This window comes from Lepisosteus platostomus, chromosome 19 (genome assembly GCF_059453375.1).
Source record: "Lepisosteus platostomus isolate fLepPlt1 chromosome 19, fLepPlt1.hap1, whole genome shotgun sequence".
NCBI lineage: Eukaryota > Metazoa > Chordata > Actinopteri > Semionotiformes > Lepisosteidae > Lepisosteus > Lepisosteus platostomus.
Window position 1 is genome coordinate 5,868,679 of NC_142629.1, and position 13,661 is coordinate 5,882,339.

The 13,661-nt window shown below is 43.1% G+C and overlaps 1 protein-coding gene across 10 annotated transcripts in view; it reads right to left on the reverse strand.

The window, feature by feature from the left end:
- Positions 1 to 13,661, reverse strand: part of tnrc6a (trinucleotide repeat containing adaptor 6A) — a 126,208-nt gene that overhangs the window by 39,500 nt on the left and 73,047 nt on the right. For 8 of the 10 annotated variants that reach the window (XM_088613022.1, XM_088613021.1, XM_088613030.1 and 5 more), the window contains one exon: positions 1,920 to 1,967. In XM_088613022.1, coding sequence (XP_088469148.1) covers positions 1,920 to 1,967 — 48 coding nt within the window. Of the gene's footprint in view, positions 1 to 1,919; positions 1,968 to 2,808; positions 2,899 to 3,368; positions 3,574 to 13,661 lie in introns of those variants that run through there. The other 2 variants (XM_088613025.1, XM_088613027.1) reach the window with 2 other exon arrangements.

A 13,661-nucleotide genomic window follows, 5' to 3' on the forward strand; every position in this document is an offset into this window, starting at 1 on the left:
AATAAACAAACAGGTATAGATGATTTTTAGATGTAATTATGATTGCTCTTAACAAATGCCAGTACTGAATGGAGGTGCAATTTAAACTTGCTCTATTTAAATCTGTACAATCAATCCACAAACTGTTTTAACAAAGAACATGAAAAATATTTTCCTTTCATAATCCTACAAGCACAGGAATCTATCAAAATGGCACAACGTGTACCAGTTTTGTGCAGAAAAATCCAACTATTTTCTAAAGTTAAAAAGTATTATGCTTGATGTTTAAATTATCCTATACTTTTCTCCTACCAAGTCCTACACATAGATAACTCAGAACAGGCTTCACTTATCAGCTACTCCAACTCAACCATGCAGTACATAGTTCAAAATAAGATGACAATACTGAGTTTTAGTGGAAAACCCATTTCCCCCATCACTGCTGCAGAGAGCAGCCATGTAAATTCTCAAGATGCTACATTCTCAACAAGAATCTGAGAAATGCTTTAACTACCTGCTGGAGAGGCGTGGCATCAGAAAACTACCTTGCATCAATGACACTCCCTGCTAGCTCCGGGTAGATCATTTACAGTAAGACGTTTTTTATTTCAGTCTCAGTCGTGTATTCACCATATTCACCCGCTTTTACACTATGCTGCATGCGACGAGTTTAAAGTGTCAACATTTACAACTCAAATTAAAAAAATGAAAGGAATAAAGGCATTACACAGCTACCACAACCTTTAAAAAACCACCTGTTAGCTGGGGGATCATGAGTTGGGAGTGCAAACTACTTGAAGTCTAAAGCTTATTCTGTTCACCCGAATGAAACACTTCAAAAAGCATTTACCAATTATGGATATTTACCAATATCCCAGACTTTGCACAACCTTGTTTAGAGTCTGAAATAGGTCCTGTAGCCAGTGAAATGTGAAAAGACAACATTCCTTGCTCTTATTTTGTAACTACATTTGTGATTTTTATCCCCCCTCCCACCCCGTTGAGCTCACAAAAAAGACATTTCATTGCCAGCAACTACTGCTGCACGCTGTATGGCTGTGCATTTGATAAACTTTGATTGCAAAAACAGGACAAAAACAATCCTGAAGTATATGGACTCTAATGCACTAAAACTAAATAGTGTAGCCACAACAAAATCAAAAAACAAACATCTAAACCACCTGATTGGTTTGGTGAGATTTTGTAAACAAATATATCACTTGAACAACCCATGTTAATAGAACTGCACCTCAGTTCAGGAGTGACACCTGCTTCATAATTCTCAGGGATTAAATGAGTTCCGGTTCAAAGCTTTGTACTTTGACCTGGAAGAGTTTGCTACACATACAATCTCTTTTCTTGGAGCCTGACCAAACGCAGCTTTTCCTAAGCTGGGCGCCGTTATCTTCCCAGTCTACCTCCCAAACTCATGTCTTTCTTTTTGCAACTGAAGAATAAAGTAAAATCTCTGTGCTTCTCCTTCCTCCCCACTTTTCCCCACTCATGATTACACCCCTGTATCTTCCAGGTTGGTCCACTTCGACCCGTGTAAAAAAAAAAAAGCAGGAGTCAGTACGTTATCAGAGCACGATGCTTTATCTGCACAGACAGAAAACGAAAGGCATTTCACCCTGCCAAAGAAAAGAGCACAGGAGGGGGGAGCCCAGGGGGCCATTGTTTTTGCCCATTCCGATTTGCACACTATTGTCACAATGAGCTACACAAACACCAGGCAGGAGTGGGAGATGGTGGCGCAGCTGACTCAGCCTATGGGATCCCCCTAATGCACAGGGATCTGGATGTGCTTGCACCAGCAACAGCTGAAGTGACCTGGCTTTGCCCAGCTTGTCTAGCCAATAAAAATAAACCTAGGAGCAATTTACACTTAAAAAGGAAAAACTGATCGGATGCAACGAGATGGGGGTGGGAGAAAAGCTTACCTGTTTTGCTTCTCTTCAGCTTCTTTGGTGGCTACAGCTTCCAATTCTCTAAGAAAAAAAAAACAAGGAAATGGTCATCCTTTTAAATACAGAGCGCTGGGATCACCGAGTCCACGTCCACCAGAGCCAGCGCTGTGAACACGCAGACCTGCTCACACACCTCGGACGAGTTTCTAGAATCGTCAGTGCAGCGCCAAACAAAAACGTGTCCGCATCGGCTTACAAAAATCATCGCTTTCGGGGCAAGAGACTTTAAAATAAGATCCGTTAGCGCGTTTGAATTGAACAAATCAGACTTCCTCTCGGTTCCTGTACAACTAGCATACGCAGGAAACGACACATTGGCGTGACACCTCATACACAGCTACACTCAGGATATTTGCAAAAAAAAAGACGTGCTCGGTGAAATGAAAGGGATCAGTAATTATGGCACATTTGTCTTCTCTAGAAAACCGGCATTTGTGTTCAGTTTAAGTGACTGCATATACAACACGGCTGGGTTTGATATAACCCAATCCTAGTTTCAATATGGTGGAAAAACAGCAGACGACTAATTATTGCTAATCTAATTATGAAAGTTTGCAGGAGTCGCCAAACACAGCCGTAACGAATTAAAACGTAGATCGCTGATCAAAGCGACACAAAAGAAACAACGAAGTGAAAAGTCCTATCGCAAGGTCACTGAAAATATCCCCCCTCATTCAATTCACGATCTGCAGCAAGATCCGGAGATGAATTGGCGATGCGAGATGAGGATGGCAGGAACACACACACAAAAATTGCAATAAAGGGGAAAATCTTAACCATTTTTAAAAGGCAAGCAAAAGAAAAAAAAATCGATAAAAGAGCAATTTCCATCGCAGGCAGTTAAAATCGATACAACGCCGACCTTGTTTTCCTTCATAAAAGCGCGACTCCCACAATAGCGGAATAAATTCACGGCTCTTGCAACGTTTACAGTCGCGGTCCAAACTGCCCAACTCGCACCGGAGAAGCCAGATACGACCGCTGCGGCGCAAAATCCCAGAACAGCCCATAAATAGCGAGGGCCCCTGCATGACCGGTTGTTTTCACTATCATTGCACAGCCACACCAGGTTGTTAACAGCAACGCAACTTGGGTCGGAAACCGCAGAAAATAAACAGCGACCTACCGTCGAGATGTCGTTTAAAAAAAAAAAAATCGGCGAAAACCCCAACTTCGAAGGAAAAGACGCGGCGCGTCAGCCCCAAGTCAAAGCGGCGACATCCGAGCCGAATGCGTTTCATTTTCTAGCCCAGGTCGCCAGGAGCACTGTTAACAAGCTGCGAGCGTATCGGGCTTTCCGCTGAAACCAGGCTCAGCCTTCGCCACTGCAAGCCAACTCCGGACATTTTAATCCCGAGAAATTAAAACACGGAACCGTGCAAAAGCCGCTTTCCAACCCGCCGGCCGCCACGGAGCACTCACCTCATGAATTTAAAGTGCAACAGAGTGAATGTGAAAGCAGTTAATAAGGCTACGGGAGTTCAATGTGTTTGCAGCATCTGGGAGAGAAGCAGTCACCCTGCACAGCCGCCATTTTCTTCACTCGCAATCTCCCCCCTCCTCCCCTGCCCGCAGGAAGAGGATGAGCGCGGCTCGCCGGACCACTTCCTCCGCCTGCCGAGCAGCGCGGCCCAAAATGGCCGACGAGGGGGAGCCGCGGCAATATTCAAGGCGAGAGCCGTGCTACTGTAACACGTGTGAAACACAATAGATTAATCTCGTCGACCCCTCCTCCTCGTCCTCTCTTCCAAAATATTTTAGGATACAATTTCAGTTCTCCTGACCGCCCATCTTGATTTCTTGAAGGAGTTATTGTTACTACTTGAACTAAGGATTTTTTTTTAGCTTTCTTTCCAAAAACAAAAAGCATGACTTTGTTTTTGGCTAAACGTAGCACCAAAATAAAAAAGTGGTTGCTGAAGAAACTAAAGTAGGCTTTAATTTCCACACTGAACCTAGAGAGAAAGCACGCTTATTTTACCATTTACTCCAGTACTGACTCAAGGGACAATACAGTATTTCAGAAAAAAAAATCTCAAATTTGTTTTAATAAGTATGAGAGAAACTTGGAAATACAACACATGTAAACGTTTTCCTTTAAAATGTTAAATTGAGACTAATTACAAATAAGAGTTTCATCAATACTTTTAACAGATTTAAAAATCATAAACATCCATCTTACATTGGAGTTGATGTATATACTATGTGTTTGTAAGGATTTTTCTATTCATAAGATGAAAAAAGGATTTGGAAAACAGCACTGTAACTGAACAATCTTCGTTTCCCTCCACCTCGTGTTGAAAATAATGAATTAAATTCACTGAGACGATGCGCAGAGCAGTCTTCATCTCGACTAAAAAGGTGCAAATGAGCAATTTTTGTAAAGAGATATAATTATTGATGCACAGCTGCATGTGTCTGTGTTATTTCTCAACGTGGCAAAATGTGTATTTATAAATCTGGCACCAAATCCAAGATTATTTTTTCTGCATGACATCCAGGGCACAAGCAGGGACTATGGTGGTGCAGTGGAAGAGACGTGGCCAACTGCACAGATATTCTGATTATCGTCATAAACAGAGACAAACATTCTGTGCAACAGAGCAATTCGATAAGTACGAGTTCCTAACAATACACATGGGGATTAGAAAGTGGAGCACAATTAACAGAAAGGTACTCCTGGGTGTTTCTGAGGCAGATACTCTCGCCTGAATCATGTACTGAAACAAACTGATTGCAGTACTGTATTTATAGAAAGATTTGTGGTATGTATACCGCATATTAACATTAATAAACATGAGATTCTGCTTTATAACAATAAAAACTCTACAAAAACCTATGTTAAACTGATTTTTTTGTAATTTTTAATTTATTCTATGGACACAATGTATTTATTGCTTAATTTGAAGTTCATGAGTATTATTTTTCCTGACTGAACATTCTCAGTGCATTCGTTTGTAACAGGTGCAATTCCAGATTTGAACTTTTCTCCTATTTATACAAATGGTTTACTATCTTTGCCCACAGTTGCATCATCATCCAAAATGTCAGATTTTAAGATGTCCCAACAATAAGCCAATAGTTTTTTTACACAGAGTGAATGTTGCACCATCTTGCTTGTTTGCTTAATCTGAATCCTTCCTAATTGGCCCTTCTCCCCAGGGGAGACATGTTTAAATACATTTAAATGATCGATGTAATGCATCTCAGTTCAGTTACCAGTCATTGTGCAGTCACACGTCGTGGACCTTATCATCCGATTATTTATAGCCACAATGTTTTTAAGAAGTTCTGTGGAACCTCGCCTCCACTGGGCTCTGGGGTTCAGTTCCATGCTGGGATGGCTTCTCCGTGAACTCAGCTTGTTCTCCCTGAAAATATACAGGTTTGCTCCAGGTTTCCCCCCTGGTGTGGGTGCGTGTGTGTGTGCCCTGGGATGGATGGCGCACGGTCCTTCGTGTAATCCCTACCCGTGCCGGGCACTCCCGAGGCTGGCCCTGGGCTGTCACAGCCCTCGCCACCAACGACATCCTCTCCGATGGTAGACGGGCTTTCTCAAAATCGGGGCCCCCGCCAGTGTTGAACGTTTTCTCTGTTTTGGGGGGGAAATGAAGATGCTTTTGGATTGAATGAGGACCATACATTGTTTAGGCTATGTGTTCCCCCAGAACATGCTGGCTGGGTTTGATGGGGTTCTCTAAATTATGGCTTTGATGTGTGTTGCCCTGAGATGGATTGTGCCCGGTCTGGCTCAGCACGGCCCTCTTAAGGATGAAGAGGGTAACAGTGACAGATAGATGCTTTGTGGCTGACAAATAACAGCCCTATCGTTTGTGACAACAGTGAAACAGCACAGTGACACAGCTAAGTGCACATCCCTCTTTATGTGCCTGAGTAGTTCATACTGTACAGTATACAGTCAGGACTCCTAAACGTTATTCTACATATCCAATACACAGGCATCCGAGAATTCATTCTAATCAGCTTGTATGCAGGGGTGATCTTGAATTTACCAAGCTCCTAAACATATGACACACTGTCAAGCAGGACCGAATACCTTAATCAGTTTCTAAGGCTTAAACAAACTGCCCTCATTCAGTTTTCTGAAGAAAACATTTTTTTAGTTTATTTAAATGACAATTGAGTTTAACAATGTAGTCAGTTCAACACAGTCCTAAAAAAACTTAATAGACTATTTTTAAGCATTCCTACCAACTGCTGTTTTTCTTATCTATGATAGATAGGGAATCTGGTACTTAAAACTATTCCACGATGTCTTTGTTCAATGCATCACACAGTGTATTGCTGTACATTTTCCATGTACTCTGCCCCTATTCCCTTGCTCCTGCTAAAATCGTGATATTCCTAGCATAACTCAGGCTTGTTCTATTACTCCTGTCTATGAGCTCTTAGTTGTATTGCACTTGTGGCATGGGTGTGCGTTAGTGTCCTCAACCAGGCAGACACCTATGTGGAGCTGATGGGCCACTCATGGGTCTTCCTGTCTGAAACTAATGACATCATACAAGGACTGGGGTAGGCTCACAAGTACCTGGGAATCCAGGGTCCCGGGTGGCTCACAATGCATTCATTAAACCACTATTTCAATTATCCACTTGTAACTGTAACAGTTTATATTAATTTTATTGATCCTCCACAGTTCAGAGCAATCTGACAGATGATCGAAGGAAAGCACACTTTAAAGATCTGTTCTTATTCTGTGGGTGTGAGGCTTAACTTTTTGTTGTGTTTGGAAAAGAGTATTTTTCTCTTTTGAACCTATTTTTATATCTCTGTAAAAGAGCCCTGTACATGTCTGGATCTCGGGGAAGCTGAGGTTACCGACGATGGGAAGGTTCATTTGAGTTCGCTCTGTTCACAGGATGAGAAGACAACTTTCCTATTCCATCTTGCCAGAAACTGGCCTTTCTTTGCAGCTCTCAATTCAATTGCGGAAAGAACAGTAAGAGAAGAAAAAAAAACGGCCAAGTTCCACAAAGAGCTTTGTATGAGAACCAAAGTAGCGAAAAGCAAGAACTCCAGCTCTTGGTCAGAGGAAAACCGTAACCCTTTATCAGCTGTGATTTGTCTTTTTAAATAAACGAAACAAGTGAAAATATTGCTCAGTGCACAATTGCTCTACCCTGAATTACTGATTTTGGGAAAAAGTCTTTGAAATGAAAAGTCCCCCCACCCTTCAGCTATGACAGAGCGACAGGCAGAGCGCGGGCAGGGCTGTGCCGGGAGGTGACACCACGTGGGGAGGCCTGGGTGTGCGCTCATGCGGTGTACAGTGGAGGGAGTAAGGAGAAGAGCCTGCTGTGGCAGCTCAGAGCAGTCAGGGACGCACACGTACACAGAGGACACTGGATTCTCCATTTGGCCACACAGGCACCGCCGCCCAGTGCCACCTTTTTAACTCTGTCAGCACAGGAAACAGGGAGTACTTGAGAACTCGTTTAAACACATCCCATCTCACCGTGAAAGAAACAGAGACACAAGACTGACAGCTTGTTAGCCAAACAGGAGGAGAGCTCAGTGCTTCCCCCCCAGTGGGCGGGACCACTCAGGAAGTCAGAGCAGAGCACATGAGGGATATACACATGGCCTAAAAATGTGCCACCTCTCACTCACTAAAAATATCTTCATTTCTGATGAAGCGAAAGGCTACACCCTGGACAGTCTGCCAGCTCATTGTAGAGCACACACACACACACACGCACATTTAGAAAAAATCAACCTAGACAGTATGGGTTTGGAAGGCAGAAGGAAACTCCCAATGAAAACCCATGTGGACATGTATACAAACTCCACACAGAAGGTACCCAAAGCCAGAATCCTCAGTGCAGTATGAACTAACACAACCTAGAGAAAGGCTCTCCTTAAATATTTCAGATTACGTGTACTTAATCAAAATCTACTTAATGTTTTAAATGTTTGGTTTGGGAATTTTTGGTCCTTACATTTCTGTGCTGTCTGTAAAATTGATATGATCAAATTTCTTAAAACACAGGCACCAAACACAGACTTCCCAGTTTCAAAATATATACACCTGGATATTGATAAAAACTGCAGAGTAAATGAAATGTCCTTTTAAATGCAAAACTGCTGGCATTATTATGGGTTGTGCACGAATATCATGATCAAATCAGCCCCCTGAGCCCAGGAATACACAATACGGTCTTGTTGCTTTAAAAAGAACCCGGAGATCTCTGCCAGTTCTGCATTCCTCCTGTGCTAGCTAACAGGACCAGTGCTGGAGTGTCACTGTGTACTTTTAGAGACAAACTTCAGAATGTAAACAGGGCTCTGGTCTCCCTGGCAACAGAGTCAGGCTGTGGAGAGCTGCCAGAGCCGACAGGCCCAGAGTGGACAAGGCCTGCAACAGAAGGGCTTGGCACATCCTCCCTGTGTTTTCTTCCTGATCGTAGTAATCCCTTTTACAGAGGGCCCAATTCCACACAGACAGGCAGTGTCTGCTTTCACAAAAACCTGAATGAGGGTGGAAATCTGGGCACAGCCTGAACAAAGTGTGAAGGTGAGATGCAATAAGACAGGCAGGAGTGCGTGCTTTACAATCCCTTCTTGTTAATCGCAGCGACGAAGACACAACGACAAAACAACAAAATAGTGACAGTTAAGGGTACACAATCACAGCAATGCAACTCCAATCTATTACTCGAAATGTATCTCTATTTTAATACTGTGTTGACCAAGCCATGGCCCCCTGACACAAACGTCATGTAGAGTATCCACGTCACCCTGCTGGATACTCGGTGTGCAGACGATGTCCCTCCCTTTCACTGCACCTCTCTCCTTTTCAAGAAAGTGCCATGAGAAAACGACATGCGGAAAGCACAAAAATAACACCATGGTAATTATTAACAATCTACGTATCTGCCTTAAATTATATAATAGTTTACTGCATTTCACTCTGATAGCATTGGTAAACCAGAGAACTGAGTAAAATTGGTCAATTTTAACAGCGTTTTATGTATACCACACTGCAACGTAGTACACTTTCACTTGGGTTACTTCATCTTACAGACTGTGGCACATACTACAGTATTCCTGAAGAGAAAGAGTTGTGTTCTTCTATTTTGTCTTGTTCCAGATTACTGTCATCTCAATTTCACCCTCTCAAGGGTATTCCGGTTTGTTTCACAGCAAGAGTGACACTGAGTGGAAATCTTATGTAGCTGCTCCTATTAATAGCTCCAGAGCTCACACATTCAAAGAACTCTGGCAGCCTGGCCTATTCTTGTAATTACATGACAACAATTATTCTTTGTGTGTTTATCTATCTCTGTGAAACTCTTACATCAGATATACAGACACGGCAGTTTGGAGATAATCTGAGTTTTTGATCTGCAGTACTGAGATTTATTCTATTCGTGTTCACACTCAAAGACACATATATGCTTCCTGGTACATTTCTGTCTTCCCCTTAAAGGTATTCTCTGCCATTTTCAATTAAATATCTCAAATCTGTTTGCAATGTAAAGTCTCAACCTTAACCAATCCTTTTTAAACTATTTACGCTTGTATTTAAAATCGGGAACCTGTAGAAAAATCTGCCGCACCAAAACAAGCACACATTTTTACAACTCGGGTCACACACCTACATCTGCACAGTATCAAGGGAAGCAGCTAGTGTGGTTTCTACAGAGGGGAAGAAAAGAGTAAAGAGCTGACAGGATACTCCAGTGATCCCCAAAGAGAAAATCACATGAGTCCAACTCGAACGTAAAAGCCTCCTCTCACAGCACTGTAGGGTGACAGTCCACAGATCACTGGCTGAAATCTAGGCTAATGTCATTGACCGAACCTATGTTTTTCCTTTCTTAGGTTGAGTGATTTTTACATATCTAACTTTGTTAGGTCACTGGACTTTAATTGATCTGAGGATTTAAAGTTTAAAAAGGTTTTCCATGGCTTTGCATGCAACACTGTGTCCTTTGCATAGCTAGGCCTCTGCGAGTCTGGTTTGTTAATCTGTCATAACTGCATCTATCCTCTATCTGATGTTTTCGCTTGTACAGTATTCATTTCTAATGCACCTCTTTAGAAGGTAATGGAGATGAACAGAGATAATAAAGGGCCGACCGTTTCAAAGAGGAGGCAGAAAGGCAACCACATGATGTTACATTGCTGGTTCAGGTACAGGATTACATCTGTATGCGCACTGGGTCTTTTTTTCTGCTTAGCAATGAGTTGCTTTGTTAGGCAGCACTAAAAACACAGAGGAAACGCAGGGGTTAGCACACAGCATGTCTGTACAATGTTCCGGCCTGAGCACATTCCACACTGCTCTTTCTCGGGAATTCCAGGGCTGGGCCTGTTGCTGTTCTGTGAGGAGGAGCACAGAGGCATTCCATGCCTACAAACCTTCTGTCACCTTCCACACACTATCTGCGGTGAAAATGAAACAAACTGGAATGCATCATACGTTTCACCTCCTGCCTTCTTCTTTGTCACACAGAAGGAGACTGAAGCTAGAAACAACTATTCCTTTCCAAATTCTGCATTCTGCAGTGCTAATCTGCCTGCGAAATGGGGACTCTCCTCTCTGCTGCAGAGTTGGATAAACTCTGGTTTAGGTTGTGTATTTTGTGAACAGTAAAAAAGTTCAAATTTTGATTATTATCACAAGGAGAAAGTTACAGTGACTCATCTTTCCCCCCCAAGCTTGACACTTTGTTTTGTATATCGGTGTTGTCGAGCAGAGCTGCTCATAGTGTCCCGAGTGAGAGCCCAGCGCGGTGTGTGACGTGTGTGTGTGTAGGCCCGCTGTGGTCAGGCTCAGGGGTCAGGTTTCTGTCAATACAGGCAGGCCATCAGGCTGCTTGCTCTCAATGCCGTGGCTAACACACTGCCTGGGAAAAAACGGATGCTATTGTGTCAGGGCAGACATGGCAGGAGGTGGAGAGCAGCTTTGCATGACAAGTACCAGGGCTCAGTTTGTGAGAGGCATAAACAGGCACTTTCTCTCCGTCTCTCACAGTCTCTCATAGACACTCTAAGACATATAAGCACACACACAAGACAGTCTCACACACCTAAACAAATATACACTTGCGTAAGTCCCCTGCACACACACACACACAAGGAGCTGAGACTTTTGTGCAATACGTTGTATGAGATCTCATTAGCTAATGGTAACATGCATGTTCTGGCATCTTCGTACAATTCGGGGACATACGGAGAATTTTAACATTTAACACATTAATTCTCAAATTTAAGAAATGTCTTTCGGGTCACCTTGTTTCAGCATGGGAACCTTGTGTTAATTTTATGTGATGCCATAGTATTTATACATATCAGTATTTGTTTTTCAGTATAACTCAGTATCTGCACTGCACTTTCTGCACTATACAGTATTTCCTTTATAAGTATTACTCCTTGTTCTGTCTCTTTGTGGGGAAACAAGACCTTGATGTTCACCTGTGTGAATCTTAGTGTTTTTAAAACAGGAGCTCCACTGTGATGGAAAATTACTGCACCTTTCTTGTTTTCAGCCCCATCAGACAGCTGCTGATTGTCTCTCCTCCGGCTGCTGACAGCTCTTCCCCTCGGATTCTCAAGTGCAGTCTGTCAGCATGGACTGAGCAGAGGAATCAAAGCAAGAGCCCTGTACTTTGCATTGCAGAGAACCTTCAGAACAAGAGCCCTGAAATCTACACTGCACAGTGCACAAGCACACTCTTCCGACTGCACACAAACACACCCATATTGAACAGCACCTTTTCTACACACAGATTTATGCGTGCATAAATGCCATCTATCGTATAGAGGTTTGAGGGGGGGCAGTATCAGCATGCTACCTGCAATGGAACGAGTAAGGAAAAAGTGTAAATAAGAAAAAAAACTGTTTCAGATATGGAGACACTTTAGGTATGTCTGAGAATGAAGTGATCATGCTTGGGAGAGCCAATATGGAGGACACAGGTTTGGAGAGATCTAGACTCCTCGCTGCTCTGATGCTCTGGAACGGCTGTTTCACAAATCGAAATGATAAGGCACTTTCTGCTAGAGGGCAGTTAATCGAGCCTGCTGGATGCTCCTTTTGGGTAATCTTACAATGGCCAGAGGGACCATGTACTCTTGCGCAGGGTATGTACTGTAGCTGCAGGTGATACTGTTGTAATACATGGTGTCAGGCGTCGAACCCTGCTACGATCGGTTAAGACAGCCGTGGACAAGAGGGCCATGTAGAACAGGTTGTTGGTGATAAGATGATTGGCTGAAGGTCATCTGAAAATTAAGTTTCGTATGATGATCTTGGGAATAGACAGGGTGGTAGTGAAAGACAAATGGAAGCCAACTCTGTATGCGAATCCTTCACACATATTAATACACAAGCCCTGCCCACTCACCATACATTCTGACAGCCATAAACTCCTCCCTATACAGAACAAAAACATAGGGTACACGACCACTTAATTTATGTAAAAACAAAAAATTAACAGTACAATAGAGAAAGTTATACATTGGACAGTAATAAAAGAGCAGCATGGAGCAGTAATTGGGTCTCTAAACAGGAAGGCCATGGATTTAAATACCATGTGGGATCTTGCTGTTGCGTCTTAAACTGCTCTAGTCAATACCCAACTGTACTAATGTGTCTCCAGGTCATCATTTTAAAGTGCCTGGTGTGATCTGACAATTGACATACCTAAAGTCAAATAAATAAATAAAAAATACACCGCGTAGCATCTGTAATATAAACAAATTACACAAGAAAAAAGTAACAGTACAAAAAACAATCACGCAATACTTCAAGTCAATTAAATAACTACATTCAGACTGGATTTCAACAGAGGGACTCAGCTCTTAATGCAGGTATGGAGCACAGACGTGGCACAAGGCAGCATAATGTAAAAAAAAACTAAAAGGCAGAATTTACAGTGAGGACAGCTCAGTGAAGTAAGAAGGCACTAGACCACTGAAAACTTTAAAAGGTCAACAGTGAATTCCGGTAACAATTTTCAGTTTTAACTTTCATTTCAACTGGGAGTCAGCGCAGAGACGGCAAGGCAAGTCGAAAATGCTCAAATGGCACTGCTGGAGTCGAGACGCGGGAAGCTGAAGTCTGCATAAACTGCAGGCTTTTGTTAACATTCTTAGACACACCAGCAAGTAAAGCACTACAGCAATTAAGTTTCGAGGAGATAAGAATGTATTAACCTCTCCACATCAGTCACAGAAGCTCTCGGCGCCGGCACCCTCCACACACTGGGTGAGGACCGTGCTCCGCTGGCTCAGCCCCCCGCGTCGCCTTGCGCCAGCACCCCGTTACCCCTGCAGTCCACAGGGCCACCCCGGCTGGGGGGCAGGTCAGGGTGACTGTGCTTCCTCACAGTCCAGCACTACGGCCTCCTCTCTGTGCGCACACTCACACACAGCACGTCACCCTCAAGAGGGGACGACAGAGGAAAAGGGACAGCATCACTGAGGACCCCACAACACTACCCCCACCCCAGGGGGTCACCCTCGCCCCTCTCCATCCTCCTCCTCTCATTTCTTTACCCCTTAAAATTATTTTTTAGAGATGAACGATAAAAACGGAACCACTAGTGACTTTTTAGAGGAACACCATGTGGGGCTACCTGTCATTTTATGTAATCCCCTGTTTTAAATCAGTACAATAAGTGACACAAATCCATTTTCAGAATTAATTTGTGACCCAGTTCTTTACCTTTTTTAAAACAAAAT